This window comes from Phalacrocorax carbo, chromosome 3 (assembly GCF_963921805.1).
Source record: "Phalacrocorax carbo chromosome 3, bPhaCar2.1, whole genome shotgun sequence".
NCBI classification, from domain to species: Eukaryota; Metazoa; Chordata; class Aves; order Suliformes; family Phalacrocoracidae; genus Phalacrocorax; species Phalacrocorax carbo.
The window spans coordinates 4812939-4834339 of NC_087515.1; the positions used below are offsets into that span (position 1 = coordinate 4812939).

A 21401-nucleotide genomic window follows, 5' to 3' on the forward strand; every position below is an offset into this window, starting at 1 on the left:
GATGTGAACAAGGGCAAAGCATTGCTGGTAAATAATGTGGTCCTGGCTTCTCCTGCCTGCTTTAGGGTTCTCCATACCTTTGAAAGAGAGTGCCAGAGCAAGAAGGACGAAAACGCTGAACCTCCCCTGCTCCAGCAGTTAAGCAGAGAGGTTTTCACAGAAAGGTGACCCGGGCGCTTTGAGCACCAGCCTCTGTTAGCTACAAATACTACCCACTAAAAAGCACCAGATCTTTCCCAATAAAGTAAAGGCATCATGAGCAGGAGATTAATAGGTTGCCAGCTGTGTCGGCATGATAAGCCAAGCAAGGACCCAGGCGCTTTCAGTCAAAAGTGGATTGAGACCTCAGCCGGGACACATGGCAAATCAGCCAGAAGCCACACACGGAAAGCTGAGCGAGCCAGCGCCAGCAAACATTTCTTATCTTTGCTTTACGTCAATAGAAATGGCATTGTAAAAGAGGCAGCAAAGTATTTGCTAGAGAGGAGGAGGGAAAAGTCCACAAGCATTTTTGGCTGTACATGTGGTTTTTAAAACGCTACTGTTTTCCTCGGAAACTTGTCATTGAAAATGAGCAGGCAGAAATCACCCAGCAAGTTCTTCCAGAAGGCTGGTTGGCTGCTTGTTTCAGTGGATTTAGCCGGGCTGTGCTGGCTGGAATTCTGCCTGCCACTGCTGTTGCACTCCAAAGGCAGCCGGGAAAGTACATCATCTTAAACCAGCCCAAAACACAGCTGCGATAATTACCCCATCTACTCTGATTTCCCATGAAATTGGGCTTGGGGGAGAGGCAGACCTCAGAAATTTGGGGCTCTTTGCAAGGTGATGGTCTCCGCAGCTGTGTCCCCATTTCCCACAGCTCCTGCTTCTCCAGCAGCCCATCCCAGTTACCTCCATTGGCTTTTGCTTTGCTTTCTGGTTTTATTGTTTTCTTTAAGGCTAATTAACAGAAGAGTGGATGAGGCCCAGGTTTCTTGCGTGGATTTTTTTTTTTGGTGGTGGTGGTAGTTTTCATTTTGCTGAGTATTCTTTTTGCTTTTAAGCTGTTTTGATAATGCAAGAACAATATCTTTCCTACCAGAGGCAGTACCGAGCAAGGAGAAGACTCAGCAAGAATAATAATTAGGGAAAGGCCATAAGCGGGTTTCACCTCCTCGGTGGGGTCCAATTTTGCAGCCCCACCTTGCGTGGGTAATGGGCCTTCACTCCACCTTCGCTGTCAGTGCCCTGGAGCAGGGAAAGGCACAAACATTCCCACTACGTAGGAGGTGTGCGGGTGTCAGTGAGAGGTGAGCCATGAAGAACAAAAGGCTGGGATAAATACAGCTGAAGCCTCACAGCCTGGATCCATATGGCCCCTGGATCCATCCCTGCCCCGCGGAGCCTCGGGCTGGCTGCTGGCTGGAGCAAAGCTCGTCGACGGGTTATGTCCAGGGCTGGGCTTGCTGCAGCTAGGAGGCTTGGGGCAGAGCTGCCTGCCACACCACCAGCAGGGAGGAGCTGCGGCTCCCAGCACCCTCCTCCTGCCGCACATAGTCACGGGAGGTGAGCAGGGCTCTGCAGGGACGTTAAGCATGTGCCTGGGAGCTGGCCTGGAAACCTGAAAGCGCTCTGTCAAAAGGTCCGGTTGTGACTGCTCAGGGATCAAAGTAATGATATTGCTTATAAACAAAACCTCAAAATATGGTTGTAGCTTAAAGAGTGCATTTTCATATAGTGCCTTAATAATGAACACAGATTCTCTGTACTCGCAGTCCTTGACACCATGGTGATGGGCATGATCCAAAAGCAGAGGCAGATGACCCGGTACCTGAAGGACTAATTGTCTCCCTGTTAACACAGGCATGGAGAAAATGAAAATGAAAAATTCATGATGCTGAACTGCTTTCTGTTTTTCATAGCAGAGGAACTTCAGGCAATGTGGCTGTAAAGTGCTGAGCACCCTCTGCTCTTCCTGACCCCACCAATTTCCTCTGCACGAACTACCTGTATGGATTTGACATGTGGTCTCTGAGAAGCCCCAAGGCCTCATACATCCCAGTAAGGCAAAGCATGTGGGCTGGAGGAGCCAGGTCCCCGCCTAAGCTTCTGCCAGTCCCTAAGGGTCAAGTTAAGTACAAGCCTGACCCTGTTCTCAGGCCTGGGCTTGCCTGGTGCATGCTTTAAGCCTCGCTGGGCTGGGTTTTGTCTCAGCCACAGAGCTCAGAGGAGGTGGCCATGTCTCACCCTGTGCGGTCCTGGGCAGCAACCCCACCAGGCCTGGGGCACATCTCCTTGGCTGGCTCGTCCTCACTGACCCAAGGGGCTTGGAGCCCTGGGACTGGGGCAGGGGGTTGGAAAATGAGGACCTTGAAGGCTGCTCTGGAGCCACGTTGCCCTTTCAATGTCCCCACAGGTGTGTTTTTCCTGTCAGACCCAGGGGCTGAGCAGCACTTCCCTGCCCCGCAGGGATGCTGGGATGAGTAAATCCATTAAAAGCTGTGCAGTGCCGAGACACCAAGGCTACAGCTACATAAATTAATAAGACAGGCAAGGGAATGTTTTCCACCCCTGAATCTCACTGGCATGCCCAGCCATCCCCAGAGGACGAGCTTTTGTCCCCCTGGAGCAGGAGAGCTGTGCCCAAACCACCTGCCGGGATCCCTCCCTGGCCCACCCCAGCTCCTGAAACATGCCTGGGCACCGGCTGCGGGAATATTTGCCTGGTCTCGGACAAACTCATGCAAGGACAATGCCAACCATTTAACTATGCAGGCAACCGCCTGGGCCTGCACCCTGCCTCTGCTTTGTTTATTAGTTTATTAGTACCTTGTTGCTAGCCTACACTAATATAGTCAGAGTGCCTGCCATTAACAAGGGCAATAAGGTACCTATGAAGGAAAAGTCCAAAGTCTCTCACCTGGTTTTATATGGAAAAGATGCTTTCTCATCTGGGTTTCAGCCTCTTTTGTCCTGGTCACTCCAGAGCTGGGTAGTGTGATTTTTTGCACAGTGCCTAGCGGAGGGAGCCCTGGCTGCTGTGCATCACTGCTATTCCAGCGGATGTTGCTGCTATTACAAATAATGATACGGCCAGGTTTAAGACAGGCCTGCCTTGCAGGAAAATAATGATCTGAGCGGTCAGCTTACCAAAGGGAACAAAGAAATGATTATAGGGTCAGGGAAAAAATAAGGGGAAAAAAAACTAAAAGAAAACAAAGAGCCATTGACAAGAGGCACAAATTAGTTAGGTCTCGAGTGTCATTCCCCATCTGATAAAACAAAAATGTTCAGCGCAACAATTAACAAAAAAATATGAGGGGTAGAATATCTCTGTTTGGCTCCAGGTACTGACTATACACAGAGTTGTTTGGGTTTTTTTCTCATGCTTTGGGTTATCTTAGGCCTTAGTTAATGTGGAGCTGGCTGCGTGTGTGTGTGTGTGTGTGCGCGCGCGCGCGCGTGTGTGGTGCGGTCCCCGTGGGTTTGAGAGCTGCTGTTTGGGAAGGGCAGCCCTCCTGAAGGGAAACAAAGGACCAAAGTAGGTGCAGAGGAAATAGGAATGTGCTTTGGGTGATCCTGGGAAATACACCTCAGGGGTAGGAATGAAAGCTTGAAAAGGACTCAAAACTAGAGGCGAATCCAGCACATGGCTCAGGATGGGAAGACAACCCTGAGTAAAACCAAAGCAACAGAATAGTAAAGCTACAGAGAGTGCCGTTCCCAGGCTGCTCTGGGGTAAATCCATCATCCCTGGCCCACCGGCAGGCAGCCAGGCGAAGGAGGGATGGGCTGCCACCATGAAAGGGCTGTGTGAACAACGCGGAGCTGAACACAATTTGTCTTCGGCACATTGAAGAGAAAGGGAATAATCTATTCTCTACAGCACGTGGAGGTAAATAAGGCAAGAAATAATGAGCTTAAATTGCAGCAAGGAAAGCTCAATACAGATGGCAGGACAAACTTTGTGATGGTGCAGACAGTTGCATATTGCAGTTGCCCCTGGGGGCTGAGGCATCTCTGGCAAGGTGAGACACCCAGGGCTGTCAGGAATGGTTAGGGCCCGCTGATTTTATTTCTAGGCAGCTGGGATGTGCTGGTGTTTCCTGACAGTTTCTCTTCCAACTATGCTTTTGGGACAAAATCCAGGGACTGTAACATGCAACGGCTCCATGATGATTTTCACTGACAACGCTACAGAAACCAGGCAAAGCCTAGAATACATTTTGGTACTCTTGCTCTCTCATCATAATATTTGTTTGCATGTGTGGAGGGAGGTGTGCCTGTTTGATTCACTTTTTCTCTACCCACTTCACTGACCACCTCCTCTTGCCCTGTGGGTCACCGGTGTGCCCCTGGAGCACAGCCTGAAAACCACAGGGCTGGGTGTCCTCCAAGGAGCCCTTCTGGGTCCCTCCCTGTGCAAGTGCGGCCAGCTGCCCAGCGCTGGGCACTGCCTGAGGCCGGGGGACTGCTGGTCGCTGTGGATGAGGCGCACACGGGTGCTGGGTGCCGGACACTGCCCAAGAAGCCTGCGAGAACACATAGTCAAGAGCTGTCAGAGGTACAGCTAGGTCCTCTTAAACACTGTCTGTTCGGGGTTTCACATTGCTCTCTATCAGAGAAAGATCGGAGAAAAAAAAAATTGCACTTGCCTCTCACAGTCCAGTGGTTGGAAGCAGCAGTTTTTCTTACCTATATTATACCATTTACCTGTATTATATCACCTCTGTATGGTCTCTCTGGAAAAGTCCCCATTTGGTTTGCAAACGGGGACTTCCGTGCTGGATGGACAGACTCAGGTGGTGCCCTCAAAATCAGTCTGAATTCCTTCTGCTTTTCACAGCAGCTAGGTAGGTTATTCAGCCAAAGTTTGCCCAGCAAGCTGGTTGCTGTGGCACGAAGCAGAAGGGAGAAGCCCTGTCTTTACTGCATTAGCTATTGTCGTTCACCTAATTAACAATTCTTTTGTCAGTAACCTGAAGAAACGGGAATTGAAAATGAACAAATAAAAATATAAATTTTTTTTTCCCAATGCAATAAGGACTGGACTCTGCAAACCCCGTGCGTTTTACTTCCCTGTTGACCCAAGCGTAAATGTCCTTGCGTTCAAGGCCTCTCTCCCCTGGCTGGAGCTCTTCTGAACGGCTTGTCGTTCGAAAGCTAAATGACAATAATAAATTGTCCTACTTAAACAAGGGACCTGTTTCACCTTTTCACCACACTCAAAAAAATGGCGGTGCTAAAGACACTTAGAGATCAAAGGCCTGCTATGCAAAACAGGTCCTGCGCACCAAACGGACAGGCCTCTTACGGATTTGTTGCTATGGTGCTATTGCCTTGACAAGCTAAAATAGCCCTTGTCAGCCTCCGTGGGAGCCTAGACAGAAAAGTAACCATCAAAAAACAACCGAAGATTGTCTTTGACTACAGTCACCAAGGGGTTTAGGGTTTTTTTTAAAGCTTTAATCACCCTTACCTTCACATTTGGCTATTAACCCACCAACCGTTCCTTAACTATAATATCTTGACTTTAATATCTCCCCCCAACACACAGATAACCTATTGAATCCCCCATAAGACTCTGGGGCTGAGCAAGGAGGTACTTGCAGGTTATCTGCCTAGAAACACACTGCTCAGAGCTGATAAACTCACTGAGGCTCTATCCTGCTTTCCAATTTAACTCAAGCCTTGCTAAGCTGCAGGAGTAACCTGACTGAATTGTGGGTCACAGCTTGAGGTCTTTAATCAAAATTCCCAGCTTAATCAATGGGAGTTTAGCTAGCTTGAAACCCAAATCAGGATATTTCTGGTGTTTACCCTGGTGCTTGTCCTTTTCCTATCAGGACACTGGTTATGGATAAATATAATGTTGCTGCAGAAATCATCTAATGCCAATTGGATTTCTTTTTTTTTTTTACCCCCTCCATCTTTAAAATGCCTACAGCCGATATTTTCTAGCGGCAGCTTGCTTAGGCTGGTTAGAGACATCTGCTAATAAATAAAAGGAGCAGGCTTTTTTTTCATTAATAAACTCTTCTGACTCACAGACTCCTTATCCTAAGCCACAAGACTGCCCTCCTGACTTAAGGTCCATAAGACCTAAGAAGCTGACTCTGACTCACTGGAGAAGAGCTGGGATTGGACTCTATCTGCTGTGTGCATCTTTCTTCCGAACACAACACAGCCAGAAATAAGATGGGAGAAAGCCTCTGGTACACTGGCCCTGATTTCTGTCTGGGAATCGCTGGGCTTTTGATTGCTCCCTTTGCTATGAGAATGAATTAAGCTTGGGTTAGTAAAGAGCGGCCTAATCACCCCTGCACGGACAGGCACAAACGTCAGGAAATATGTAGTTAGTTCCACCGGCGCTGCATCTTTGAACTTTCATTGTAAGTACCTCTGTCATAACAGGGGAAGTAGAACAACACATCTGGAACTAAAAGCTTCCTGCTCGACTTCTCACACTAACTATTTCCAGCTTTTTTCCAGACAGGAGTTTTCAGCAAAATATTTTCTAATTGAAAAAGACTGATTCCTTAAAACTGTTGGTTTTCTTGTGGAAGCTACAAAAGAAAATATGCCCAAACAGTTCTCAAATAAAAGTAATAAGGAAAAAAATTATGAATATCAAAGCATCACGTTTTCCTATTGTTGACATTTAGAATAGTGTTTTCTTTATTCAAGTGCCTTTTACAAGTTAAATAATTTTACTTTTAAGTGATGAAAAAAAGATCAGCTTGAAAGTACTGAAACGAAACATTTCCACTGACTCAAACTGCATTTTTATTGTTTGCCTTCAAATATTTTCCACGGCTTGATTTTCTATCCTGTTTTGTGACTTGAGGGACGTTTTCCATTTCAAGTACCTTCCCTCTGCCAAAAATAGTAACCAGATCTTTTGTGCCTGAGTAAGAAATAGGATGAATTTCCAGCTAAGACAGCCCATGTGTGCCTTTGGAATATGTTCACAGAGGAGCAGCACACCTGTGCCATCACTTCAGGTATGCAGCAAGGCTCTGCTCTAAGTCAGGCGGGAGAGGAGCGCTCCATCATACCGAACGTGCCACCGGCCTCCTGCAAGCAGTTGCCAGCATGAGGCTCAGCAGGACAAGAAAGTGGACAAAAATAGACAAAAAACCAGGGGCGAATCATTTTTCTGCATATATTTATTGAATTTCCAGTTGCAGAAATGCAATCACGTCCATTCACAGTCAGCAGGATGAATGCCCCAGTGTAACAAAAGCACCAGGTTTCCAGTATTCATTTCTAATGCTAAAATCCTGCAGAAAAATCTGTTGCTGTGCATAGGGAGGGGTTGATCCTGATGGAGACAAAGCTCACAGTGAAGTACCAGGCCGTAGCACTGGAGCCAAGAAGTTGCAGAGGCAGCTGCTCCTGCTTTTCTTTACCCATGTTGCACGCCTACCTCTAGCCCTGCACAGCGGTGGGACCCCGAGTGCACCAGTAACTCTGGCTGCATCCTGCACGTTTGTAAAGCTGCCTTTTCAGGCTGTGGCAAGCCCGCACTAGAAAGATTTTTCCAGCTCCCAGGAATGAAATAGCACCTCTGCCAGTACAGTTTATAACAGGGCCTCAGGCAAAAAGGCCCTAGTGTAACTACAACCACCTCCGCGGTCACAGTTGTCATTGCGTCTGAGGGCAGAAACCACAATAAAACCTAGACCCATGAGCAGCAGCACTGTGCCAGCCGCACGTGCTGCATGCCCTGGGCTGGGATGCCGAGATCCTTGGGCTGCTGAGCTGCTCGGTGTGGGGCTGCGGGGATGCTGAGCTGCAGAGCTGCGGAGCCTCGGGGCTGCTATACAGCTTGGATATTGTGCTGGATGGTGGGCTGTGGGGTGCTGGGTGGTAGGGCTGCGGGACTTCTGGGATGCTGGGGTTCAGGGATTTGGGGCTGGATGCGAGGCTGTGGTTCTGTAGGGCTACAGAACTGGACATTTGGATGCAGGTCTGCCCGTGTGCTTGGCTGAGGGACTGCTGGGACACTGAGCTGGGGGAACGCGAGGCTGCTGGGGTGGTGGGCTCCTGGGAATGATGGGCTGGAGGGCTGCGGGCTGGGCCCAAGGCTGCAGGGGTGCTGGGTGCTGGGGCTGCAGGGCTGCGGAGCTGTGTGCAGGTCTGCTGGGCTGCAGGGCTGGATGCTGGGCTGTGAGGTGGGTGGGGGTGCGGGGGTGCGGGGGTGCGGGGATGCGGAGCTGCTGGGCTGGATGTGGGGCGGCAGAGATGCTGGGATGTGGGGCTGGGTGTGGGGGGGCGGAGATGCCAGGATGCGGGGCTGGGTGTGGGGGGGCGGAGATGCCGGGATGCGGGGCTGGGGGCCGGGGGGGCGGAGATGCCGGGATGCAGGGCTGGGTGTGGGGGGAGCGGAGAGGCCGGGATGCGGGGCTGGGGGCCGGGGGGGCGGAGAGGCCGGGATGCGGGACTGGGTGCGGGTTGCGGCAGCGGCGGCCGCCCCCTGCTGTCGGTGCCGGGCCCGGTGCCGGTGGGGAGGGCGGCGGGGTGCCAGCCTGGCCTCCGGGGGAGCATCTCCCCGCCGCATCCCGGTGCGGAGCGGGGGTGAAGGGCCGGGGGCGCCGCCCCCCCCGGGAGCTGCCCCAGTCCCGCTGCCTGTGCGGGAGCCTGCGGGACCCCCTTCCTCGGGGCCTGGGGGGCTGCAGGGCTGCCTCCGCTCCCTGCCCTGGCAACGGCTGCTTCCCCGCACGCCCGTCCCCCGTTTTGCCCGTGGCAGCGGCCTGAGTTGGCAAGATCCCGACACATCGTGGGTTTTATTCTTTTTCCCCTTTGTGCCTAGAGCTGGCAACAAAGGAGCCTGCATTTTTCCATGTGAGCTATTCTGTGGTGCCATCAGGTTCCCGATTTATACCATTAGTCACAGCTTAAAGATCACAGCATCCCACTCGGGGGCTATTTGTCCACTAGCTGGAGTCACTGACCAGACACCAAACCTTGGCACCGTCCTCCTTTTCAGCTTGCTGCGGCCGTGTGCGTAGCACAGCTGCGAGCAGGAATGGCACCAGGTGTCCTCAGCACCCCTCTTTTCCAAGCTGCTGGGCATCCCCATTAAGCAGCACAACAAAATCTTAACTGTCCTTCCCCCAGGGACCACCAGGACACTTATGCAAGCACTGCAAGCTCCCCAGCCACCCACGGTGGGGTTATTTTTTTATCCTTTTATTGTATACTTTTGCTTCCTACCCTAGAAAACCTCCACCGTGAGAAATGTCCTGGTGTAAGTACAAATAGGCCGTGCTGCACTCATTTCTTAATCTCCTCTTGGGTGAACTAAATAATTGCTCACCTGGTTAACTACTTCTCATCAAATATAGACAGTACCAGCCCCTAGGACACTGCATGCAGTACAGTGAGTTCCCAGAGGTGTCCTGTACCCCTTGCGCAGTGTTAGCAGCACAGCTAGAGCTCAGGGAGCGAGATCCAGTACAGCGTGTTTCTCAGCCCTGACGTGCTCTGTGGACCACTTTTGAAGTCTTTTCAAGCAGGCAAAATCTGATGCTTGAACTGCTCACGAACAGCAGGAGGAAAACACACTGGGTTTTACCCAGTTTTGATATGCAGACCCCAATATTTTCCAGTGGAGGTGCAGACCATCTGTCATGAATTTAAGGCAACTGACAACAGGGTTGATTTTCTTAGCTCCCTTTCCCCTACAGATAACCCATAGATCCCCTCCGGGCCTGCAGACAATAGGTTGCAAACTGTTGGCGTTGATAGATGAGCTTCCTCCCCCTCCGCGAAGCCTGGAAAAGTGCTTGCTTGTCTCTTACTTAAACAAATTAAATGTTCCAACCCTAAACAATGCTAGAGCTAATAATGGAAACAGGTTTAGGATTCGAGTCCCCTACCTCCGGATCCTTTCCATCCCCACCCCTCAGTTCTGGCACCCGCTTCTTAGATTTTCTTTTAATAACAAAGCGCACAGATGTGTGGATGCGTGTGTGTGTCTGCGGGCTTGCAACGTGAACCAGAACGCCTGAACTAGGCGAGGGACAAGAAAAATCATTCCAACGGTATCAGTTTTTCAAACTGCGGCCTTAATGCAGAATTGGAGCTGACAAGAGGGGGAATTACAGTCTTTTGTACAACAGCAACAAGAAAAAAAATCACTTTCTGCCTTTCCTACTCCTAAGAGGCTCTTCTGCCTCAGCTGACCAATACTGTCCGTATCAGCTCCCAGGGATGCGAGCCGGTCATAGGCAGAACCAAACAAGTATAGCTGCAGCACCAGCATGAATGCAGATATACGGGAGCAAGGACGCATTTAGTGCTGTAGACTCTTGGAGGCAAGCTTGGCTTGTGGCTCCCCTACCTCGTGTGCCAAGGTACTTGTACGCACTGCACTATAGGCGTGTTCAAACCCTTGCACCACAAAATACTGGAACTATTTTAAGGGTGGGAAAGCATCTGGCTAGCAAACAAGCTTTGTGTGTTTGGGCCTGGCTCATTTAAAAACCTTGTTTCTTCCAGAATATTGGGAGTAATGAAAGTGCCTGCAGTAAAATACCCGATAAGCCTCTCCTCCTCTATAGAGAGGGTAAATGCATGTCATTTTCCAATTAGCTCTTGCTCTGAGCAATTATGTTGATCAAATAATTGAATAAGTGACAGGAATGTGAATTCTGGAGACAGTTAATTTCATTCATCTGCCAGTTTATAGCTTGACTTGCATGAACACATAAACCAGGCTAATGTGTTATTTATAACTTTGAAAATACAATTATAATAGTCAAACATGAAGCGCTGTGTGTGCACAGAGGAAGGTTTCTGCTAGTAATAATAAGAGCATAATGAGGGAGTTGGTAGTTTCTCGCCAGCATGTAGGACAGGAAGGATGTGTGGCTTGTGTTTGAAAAAGCAAACAAGGTTAGTGTCAGCGTTAGCAGGGGAAAATGGCCCTGACCTGAATGTGGGGCAGAGGGGCAGCTGAATCCTTACCCTCCTGTTTTGTGAGACATTGTGTATGTGCTGCCCCAGGGACTGTCAATGAGGGCTAAACATCCCCCCAGCCCTCGTAGACAAACACCTCTCTCAAAGTGAAAACTGAGCATGAGTTTCTGAGGGAGAACCAGGACTGCGATCCTTTGCCTGGAGGTGGGTGCAAAAGAGACAAACTAGGTGTTTCCTACTTGGGATCAGTCTTGAGCGAGCACCAGGATGCTCTGGAGAAAAACCCACTCGAGCGTGCTCAACATCGAGGTACTGGAACGACCCTCACAAACCTGGTCCTGACTTCCATCTAAAGCATGAATCCTGCTTGGGAGTTTTCTTCAGAAATAGTAATAATAATAATAAAGAGCTCAGCAGGAAAACAAACCATTTGTTTTTCTTCTTAAAGCTATCTTTAGATCGTCTTAACTGATTGTACCTTTTATCTGAACCCCCTGTAGCAACCTGGCCTACCATCCAACAGGAACTAATTAGCAGAGATATACAGTAATAAAAGTAGTGCGCAGGCATGAGCCATCGCCTCGCAGGGAGTATTACCTGGATGAGCGCTACGCTGACTGCAAGGAGGAAATTTGTGCAATTAATTGCTTCCTGATTAAAAGCATTTGCAGTCTGGCCCTTAAATCTTCAAGGCCTAAAAACACACGCTGACTTAAACGTGGAATTTGCCCACAGTAGTCAAAACCATTGCCCCAGACAGCAGGATTCAATGCTGTGATTTTGGTTGGGAATAAACACTTTTCTGTCTAAGCATATTATACCCCAAGCCAAGTACATAGAAAGTGCTCCTGTCAAAACTACAGGGCCACAGAAGGTCTTGTGTGGGTTTAAAACAGTTTCTAAACCAGTTTCATTGAACCCATACTATTTTCCTGTGAGGACACGATCTTAGGTCCATGAATTTCACAGAGCGTGAGGCAGCAGAGCCAGAACCACCCCCAACGTATTTCAGGCTCGAAGGCTATTTAAATGGTAATAAACTTCAGGGGAAAACAAAAAAATGGTGACTGATTACAGGCACACCAGGAGAGGGGCTATCTGGTGTGAAGATGCCAGGCGGTGGCGCAGGGGCCTTCTGCTTACTGTGCACATCACTCGTTACCCAGCAAACAAGATGGCATTTAATCCCACCGAGGGAGGAGACCTCTTTCAGGCCGGGTGGACAGCGGGAGGGAAGGGCTCACAGTGGGAGGCACTGGGTTTGAGTAAAACAAGGGAGGCTGGAGGTGTGACAGGAGGCTGGGACTGCCGCTCCTGGCACCAGCTGGCACCAGCGTTGGGCTCAGGTGGAGCCACATCCCAGCACAGCAGTTGATCCACCCTCCCTGTGACCCTTTGTTAAGCATCGTGGTTTTCCCAAAGGCATTTCCTCCACCCTAACGCAGTGCTACGTATGGCACCTGGTCAGAGGAAGTATGAAAATAAAGTATTTTAGCGTGTCCGACTCTATTATTGCTGCTGCCTCGGAAGTTGCGACATCAAGCCTAGTGCTACCGCTGAAGAAGGGAAAAGCTTTGTTTGGGACCACAGTTTGTCGCGCTAGAGTTGAGGTGTCACAGAAATGCACACTTTGTTTGCTCATGTGCTCTGTTTGCTCACGTTCCTCTGGTATCTTCCCCTATCGCTTCTTTGCCAGTTGGTTTTGTGAAACTCAACATAAATTTACTGATACTCCATGAATGAAAAGCACTTTAACATCTAAACAACTGAATATAGGAGTGGGCCTCTCAAATTCAGGGGGATGTATTATGCTCTTCAGTGTGTGCTTAAGCACCTTGCTGGATGGAAGTTGGAGGGACAAAGATTGCAGATCTTTCCTTGCAAACCCCTCAACCCCCCTCCTCCCCACGTACATTGCCATTAGCAAGAGCAGGCAGGGAGGTATATGGCCTGAATTACGTTAAGACAGATGCACGGATTGTAATTTAACATGCAGTTTGGCCTCCTTCCTCCACAAAGCCAATCTGGCACCTCTGCTGGTGAAGCTACATTGCGGAGGGGGAAAACAAAACAATCCTGCTCATTGTTAGTTGGGGGGAAAAAAGCAGAACAGGAGCTGCTTATCAGAAACCCACATTTTGAAAGGAAAGTTCACTGAATCCTGAGGAAGGAACGATTCTCTGCAGAGCTTCAAGTACTCTTCTGACAACCCCACCCTGCAGGAGCTGGGGCAGGGAGCAGGGCCCCTTCCTACCGTGAAAACTGGGTCTGGAGAGTGGAAAATGAACATTACACCAGGAGTCCCCAGACTGCAGCAGTGCTGTAAAGCTGTAATTAAAAACAACCAAAACACATTAGTCTTAACAAATGTGACTGGCACAGACGATTGTCTGTGAACTGTGATTTTAGAAACAGTAGGAATGACTCAAAGCCCAGAGAACTTGAAGTCTGGAAGCGTTTGAGGCAAGGTTTTCCCTCAGCCCAGAGTCAGGCTGGGGACTGCCTGAAGTTCAGATCTCAATTTTGCCCAAGTTTGCAGGTGTTTAGATTCACACGCCTCGTATCACAAGGGATTTGGCTAACTCTCTCTCACCTTCATGAGAATTCTGATTTTGACTGGATCAGCTTTCTGGGATGACAGAGAAAGAATTGTGTGTTGGTGCAACTAGCTGAAGAGCTGCATGATTTATTTTTTTTTTTAAATAACTTGAAATCTTTATTAATCCAAGCATCTCCAAGGATTTCCCAAGCAGCAATGAAATTAATGCTGCCTGCTCTTCTCCCTGGTCCAGCTCCCTAATGCAATACATTCAATAATCACATGCCAACACACCAGCACATCTGAGCAGGATTCCCAACACCTGCCGGGCCAAATTATATTTTGGGTAATCTTTGCCGATGTCTCAGAGTCCAGCTCCTGCCATGACATGAAGAGATTCATATCTCAGCTTTCATACCTGCTTTTAGCTCTTGTACCGGTCTATGAGAACAAATTGAATGCTCGGATGTACCGCGCATGGCCTTTTCCCCTGCGCCGAGGTGATGCTCACCAATGCAGAGCTCTTGTGGGACCTCCAGTGGTAACCCTGTGCCATCACAGCTCTCCTCAAGGAATTTGGGGAGCAAGTTCTCTCCGTCCTCCCATATAATCTTCTCCTCGGGTGAGAAGTGGGATGCTCAGGCCATCGAAGCGAAGCTGTGATCCAGCAGCTGCATGGGGAGGGAGAGAGGATAAATACCACAGCGTCACAGAAGGGTCATCTAAAATTGCCCTAAAGCTGTCCTGATCAGCCCCGTAATCCACTGGGAAGGGGAACACGGCTCAGTGGCCAGCACAGGCCAGGCCTCTTGCTAGTACTTTCTCTCTGCTGTGTCGAACAGAGCACCTCTGTAACAGGGAATCTCTTCAGCCCATAACCCTGAAGTTGAGAATGGTATTACGGGACATGTTGAGGCCACTGAAGTTGTATTAGCCAGGTTTCCTAAATACTCAAGAGGTAATTACTCTGTGTCCAAGGTGGCTCAATCAAGTTCTGATCTATTACTCTAGTCGCATCCCTTGTAATTATAAAGGGCGCAAATCTATTTTCACAAAGACTGGGAAACATTCTTCCCACAGTTTGCAGTGTTTCTCTCTCCACTTCCTTCCAGAGTTTGTGGGGACTGAACACATATCACAATGCTTAAACCTCAGAGGGAAAGTATGTGAGCATAGCCTGTAGACACAAAGCTCCTTGGCAGATATGCCCCATTCTGGGTTTTATTTTTTTCAGAGAAAACACACTGGGAGTTTGCAGAACTACTAGTATTTTTAAGTAAAAGGTAACCCAATTAAAGCATAAGAGTTGTGCAGCAAAGGGAACATAAAGAGTGCGTAAGTTATGCAGATCGGTGGTGGGGACCTCCCGCGTTATTGTGCTGGAGCACAAAGCTGCGTTACGAGCGTGAGCTCTCATTGGAATTTCAGTCCAATATTGAAGTAAAATGACAAGAGGTCACACAGGCTTCACCTGGAGAAGGCATTAAGCTGAACATCTCACACGAGGCAGCTGAAGGCGGGGCAAGCGACTTTTCACACCTCTGCAGGGGCTCGCAATCTAGCAGCGTCTTTCAGGCAGAACAAAAGTCACGCGTTGGTACGTGCCTTCAGAAAACGTAGCACGCCGAGACCCTCTGCAGGATGCCTGCCAACGGCGTAGAAACACAGCAGGAAAAGAAAACATGAAGAATTAAGAAATTAACGGTACAAAAATTAGAAAATGCAGAAGAAAAGCACTACTGAGGAAGGAAAAATAGTTCACCCTAACATCCGAATCGTTCGGCGCAGCATCCCAATTCCCCGGTGTGCCGCAAACACGTCCCAAGGCACCCTGCGAGGCAGCACAGGTTTAATGCCCGTGCCTGCCCACCGCACGCTGAGGCTTCAGCAGACAAAACTCCACCTAGTGAGGAGATGGACTGTACTGCACGTTCAGCACTCAAGTTAAGCGTCCCCTTTCTGATAATGATGTAATAAAACCAGAAATACACCGCTAGTGTTGTATGTCCAAAAGTTTTAATACACGGTCCTCACTGTTCAGAAAAGTTATTGCATTAAGTTCTAATACATAAATTCATCTGAATTAAAAATAAAATCTTCATTTTACACATCACAATTGTGTCACAGCAGCTAAAGGAAACCAGATTTTATATGCAATTGTCTCAAACAAAAAAATACAACTACTTCCTCCCCAGATCAACAAAACTGCTATCGTATCATTCAGTAGTTACTGCAAATCCCAACTTGAACACCGCTATCCCCAGCGTACAGCTCAGGAAAAGAGAAGTGCCATTCCAAATGACCGTCTGCAAATCTGAAATTTATTAAACCATGACTCTCAGCATACGTTAATGTTTTCTCTTAACTGAATTAACATACAAAGCGTGTTTAATTTAATTGCACACCTTTTTCCTTAAGTAATTGTTTTTCTTTTATTATGACTTGAATAGATTCACCAGTTACAAAGTATCAGTGCCACCTACAGCTACCCACAAACCCACATGCCTGTTTGAATTGTGACAGGCACACAAGCATCATATCTGATCACCCAAAGGAAAGGCCAGATTCCCTGATCCATTAAAACCAACATCTACATAAGCCCACGTCTCCATGGATGACGGCAGACAAAATCACTAGGCCCTGCGTGCCGTAAATAGATTGATGAAGGGAATGGTGTCAGGGCTTAGCAGAGCACATGGCAGAATTAGTCTACATTTCATCCTCTGATGAGGCCAAGATGTGCTACACCAGCTTGAAATGGAAGCATGAATAGGGCGCTCCTCCTATTCAATCTTATGCCAGAGCTGGGAATTGGGAATTGGGAATTTCTGCTTCTGGCAGAAAATCCTCAAGCTTCACAATAATCAGAGTCTTGAGCTGCAGTTGCACAGCCTACCCTTCCTTTGCAAGGCAAGGCAAAAAAACCCAAAAATTACATAAGGCTCATCTGTACTTATTCTGCACTCACAAGATACTCTCTTCTGCTGTAAAAACTATAAAATATACCTGTCTTCAGAGAAAAAAAGCCCTCCCTTCTCCCTCTCCGAAATACCCGTCATCATGGAGAGCTCTCACTTATAATCCACTTGAAAATATTTCTCAAATTGCATAAGGCCAGGTTGGTACCTTTGCCCGCTTTAAACAGATGACAGAGAATATATTACGTCGAAGTACATCACTAGGTTCTGGTATCAAAGATGGTTCACTAGTGACATGACACCTGCGCGGCTCCCTCTTGGAGATAATGTGTTCACACAAGATCTAATTCTCACTGTCCCTGTACCTTAAAATAAAACTGGCCTTCAATCGGTTTTAGCGAAGAGCACCGTGTTACCCTTTAAAACCATTTTTGTACACCTTTTTTCTGTGATTTCCTAGCAAAAGGCTCAAATGCTGGAGAGCAAGCGAGCAGAGACTGTAGCATGTTTTGCAAAATCTGACAGTTCGAAAGGCATCCAAAGAGCAAGAGGAAGAATACTAGCCACTAAAGTAAAAACTGGGAGAAATGAAGCTCCAGTATTAGCAGTTATGCAGAATGTTTTACTGGCGACATCTCCTGTTTGCTCAGGCAGTCACAGGGCATTCATTAACATGACACAAATTGCAAAAGCTTTCATTTGAAAGCGCAAGAGGAATAGGATACTCAATTATTCCAGTTAGGAACACTTATTGAAAGTCTAATAAAAAGGTTACTTAGCTGTAACGCGATTTTTTCATTATTGAGGAAGCCTGCACTAAAGGGGAAGAAGTTTACGCAGCTTAGAAGATGATGCTGACAGCTTTCTAAAGCCAGCCTTTACATAAGACTTGGCTTATTTTATTTTCAGAGACACATACTGAATGAGATAGCCATCGCCTTCAATCCAACCAAGCATTTGCATAAACTTCCCCCACCTACAAGAGAGTTCCCAACCAAATACAGCCCTTGTGTTTTCTGCAACAGATCTTCTTGGTTATTGCTGTAGTACAGGAGATGATACTAATATTTGCAGGAGAGACAGTGTGTATTTTGAAGATCGCATCACTGACAAAAAGCCTCACACCCAGTCTCTTCATCTCGTGCTGCTTTCGTACAGCAAAACTAGCATTCTGTTTCCTCCAAATGAAACAGTACCATCAGACTCTCTCCCTGCCCTGCCCATTTCAAGAGCATTTATGCCTCTTCTCTATGGTTTCTACCAGTAGGTAATAGCCCATAATGCATTTACGACAGCACCTCAAGCAAGAGCACGTACTTCATCAAATGGTCTTGACCCCAATGGAGTCCATGAGAAAACAAGGGGAACACAAAAGGGAAGGGAAGAAAGTTATTCTCACTTCTTCTCCGAAGGGAACAAATGTTTCTGACAGCAGACGGTTTATTTTCAGAGAGCTGTAATTTAAGCCAACAGGTCAGTTTATTAAACAGAAGCCCCTTCACCCAATCACAAAACCCTATACAAAAACCATTTTTAATTTAGGTCTGCCTCTGAAGTGAGTGAAGAGAATTTGAATGTTGAAGAAATTGAAGAGTCTGCACTGCTACCAAACAAACCAGACTCTGCAAATCCATGGTTTTTATCTGCAGTGCTGAGTCACAGCTGGACGGTGGATGTGCCTCACTGAATACCACGCCCTGGGAGCATTTCAGCACTTCCCCTCCTACCAGAACACTGCCTTCAAGAATTCCTACAGTGACACGATGAGAAGTGATCTTTTCCTGCCATATGGTGTACGTATATTTAAGACTTCCACAAACATTTGGCCAAAAATTGTACATTATAGTATTTCCCAAGCCACAAACACTACACAAGCCATTCTTACAGGATATGTCGCCCAACAACAAGTGACCTCGACCTTACTTCTCCTTCCCCTACCGGCCATCCACCAAGAAAAGCCTTGCATGCTTGCAGGCTTTGATTTTTGAGCCTTCAGCTTCTGAAATGCAGCAGTTAGACTTCTGCATTTTTCAGGGACTCAAAAAAAAACCAAACACCCAACCCATTTAGTTCATAGATTCAATGTACAACATTTTCAGTAAGTGCTTTCACACTCTGTTCATAAGAACAGTCAGGTCACTTCACACCACAGAGGTGGTACTTTCCGGATTTACACGCATCAATCTTGAAGCATTTCTCAGATCCTGTAGCTGCTTGGCTGGCTTTCCAACTCCTTCCTCAAATCTTTTTTCCACAACCGGAAGGACAGTTTCATACAGGAAGGATGCATTCTGCCTAATGAATGCTTTCTTCTCAGGGTCCTGTTCACACCGCAAACTGTAATCAACATGCTGGACAGCCACCAGGATGATTTCCACAAGACTCTCCAAAAGAACCATATGCAGCTCTGGAAAGTAAAGCTTTAATGCTTCCTCCAAGAAGGCCATAGTCTGCTTGGTGAAAGCTACTACGGTATAGCTAAGGTTGACCCAGCAGTCATCGCCCGTGTATTGGTCAAAATTGCCTACCCCGCAGCTCCTCATCTCTTCCCTGAGTTTCCCCAGCGCCTCTGGAGTCATTAGGTTCATCTTTCTCCACATCTCCTCAGAGTTGCGGTGCTTGGTGGCCTCGATGATGATATCCTTGTAGCTCTGTAAAGCACCTTTGATGTCCTTCACCAGAAGGGCATGAATGATGAAGGTGAGATCCAGTCCAATCTCGCTAAGCTGCTTGCAGTGCTCTTTAGCCACCTTGGGTATTAAGGAAAAGTACAGGATGTTACTAGTGTGCAGGCCCCCTTTACATCTCACACATTTACTGAATCTATCATTCTCAGAAAATGGGGAAGCAGTAGTCATGCTTCACTTTTTCACCTGCTTTAAGAAATTCCTCATGAATGAGAAATTAATAACTGAAGGATAAACCCTGCCTGTGAAAAACTATCTGGACAATTATATTATAACCCCGCCAAACATGCTTCCCCCCCACATTAGCAGCTGAAAGAAACAATAACTGAGAAAGTTAGTCTTGCAAAAAGTTATGGAAATGTAGTCCAGGACAGGCCTGAAAAACAAACAGAAAGTCTTCAAAGTACTCATCATTCAAATGTAGCTCATGTAAATTTTAGGACCTCCTAGTGGTTAAAGACAAATTAAGAACAAACACATTTTGCATTTCTGATAAAGGCAGGGCTTTTCTTGCTGCGTATTTTCATCTTAACATTTTCCTGTTAAACTGCAAAAAACCAAATCAACCCCAAATTAATATTAACCTTTTGATGTAGGAAACCTCTCTGGAGACCCACTCAAGAGTCAACAGCTAACCTAGGGTTAGAAACGAGGATTTACAAGCTTTGCAGCCTTTGTTTTGGCCATCATGTCACATCACCCTCTTTGGACCCTCTCACCTTGACACATTCTGCTGCAGTCGACAAGCTCTCTTTACTATCAAATACTTGCTTACTGAAGGCATCTACAAACATCCGCATGGAAGAGCGGGCCCAGACAACGAAGGCTGAGTAGCAGCCGTTGTTACCAGCGAAGTCCGTCTCAAACTCCCTCGCCGTCTCCAGAAGGCTGGTGAAGAAGACGTGGCAGAGCTTGTGGATGTAGAGCAGCGTGGCACCCTCGATGCGCAGCTGTCGGATGGCTGTCTGCACTGCGGCCGCCCGGTTCTTCAGGAAGAGCTCACAGGCCTTGGTGGACTGGCCCAAGCGAATGAGCTGGGACACAGCTCGGCGGGTGGCCCGTGGCCCTCCTCGCAACGAGCGGTCTGGAGACAGCTCAAACACCAGCACGTCCGTAAGCTGCCGGACCCGCTCATCCACCTTGGCCCGCAGCTCCTTCACGGGCTGGCTCACAGGCTTGTCCCCCAGGTACTCGTTGAGTTTATCCAAGAGGTCCACCGCCCCCTCGAAGTCCCGCTGAGCGATGCAGACGTCCAAGTCCTCTGGCAGCTCCTGGATCCACTCAAGTGAGAGGTCGACCACCTCCTCCTCAGCAGAAGGCTCTTCCTCCTCATCATCCTCTTCAAAGGGGTTGGTGGATTCAGGGGGTGTCGGGGCAGGCCTGGGCAGGGCCTCCTGCTCCAGGCGTCGCTTCTCGCTGAGGGCCCGGTTGCGCTTGGTCTCCTCCAGCACCTCCAGCCACTCCTTCTTGATCTTGGCATTCTCGGCCTGGAAGATGCGGCTTTCGGGGAACATGAGCAGCTTGAACATGTCCTTCATGGGCGGGTTGTCCTTGACATTGACCACAGCCAGCCCATCGAGGGGGTAGAGGGCATCGTAGCGGTAGGCGCCGCGGCGGTTGGGCAGGGCGGTGGCCACGAGCAGGCAGTCGTTCATGAGGAAGGCGTGCACCCGCTGGATCTGGGCCATGTGGTCGGCGTCGTACTCCACCAGGTCGCCGTTGTAGACCAGGTACTTGCCGGGGCTCTCAGGCAGGAGGTCGCGGCAGCCCTCCACCTTCTCCAGGAGGGTGGTGAGCGTGCGCTGCCGCCCCTCCTCGCTGGCCGCGGCCTCCTTGGCCGACAGGGGCAGGAAGGGGTCGGTGGTGGCGGCGGCGGCGCGGCGGGCGCCCAGGGCGGGGTCGTCGCGGTCAGCCTGGAGGAGCAGGGCCTGGGTGACGGCCTCCATGATGCCCTTCTGCTCGGTGAGGATGTGGCTGAGCTGGTACATCTCGCTCTCCAGGTAGCTGATCTCCCGCGCCGTCTCGATGAACTGCCGGTAGTTCTGGTAGACGTTGCGCTTCAGGCTCTGGGCCGTCTCCTCGCTCAGCGCCTGGATGCGCTGCCGGTGCTCCTGCAGGTCCCGGTCCCCGTCCGACTGCTGCGACAGCTGCTTCACGTACTCCCCCGCCGCGAAGCCACCCGACTCCAGCTGCCGCCGCAGCCGGCTCCCGCCGCCGCCCTCGCCCAGCGCCATCGCCATCACCGCCCCGCTGCCCGGCACCCGCCCCGCCGCCGCCGCCGCCGCCGGGGATACGGCCGCTGCGCCTGCGCACAGCGGGAGGTACGCCGCCTGCGCCAGCATCGCGCATGCG

General features: G+C 49.0%; 1 protein-coding gene across 1 annotated transcript; it reads right to left on the reverse strand.

Moving 5' to 3' along the window:
- Positions 1 to 15441: 15441 nt before the first annotated feature.
- Positions 15442 to 21374, reverse strand: EXOC8 (exocyst complex component 8). Its single transcript, XM_009506042.2, has 2 exons — positions 19769 to 21374; positions 15442 to 19112 (listed from the first exon to the last, which is right to left on the reverse strand). The coding sequence occupies exons 1-2, from the start codon at positions 21287 to 21289 to the stop codon at positions 18504 to 18506; spliced, it is 2130 nt and encodes a 709-aa protein (XP_009504337.2). The 5' UTR covers positions 21290 to 21374; the 3' UTR covers positions 15442 to 18503.
- Positions 21375 to 21401: the final 27 nt, after the last annotated feature.

Coding starts and splice junctions, on each gene's coding strand:
- EXOC8 (XM_009506042.2), bottom strand. CDS start 21,289: ATGGCGATGGCGCTGGGCGAGGGCGGCGGCGGGAGCCGGCTGCGGCGG. Junction 19,113..19,768: donor CTGCAGCAGAATGTGTCAAG/GTGAGAGGGTCC, acceptor TTAATACCCAAG/GTGGCTAAAGAGCACTGCAA.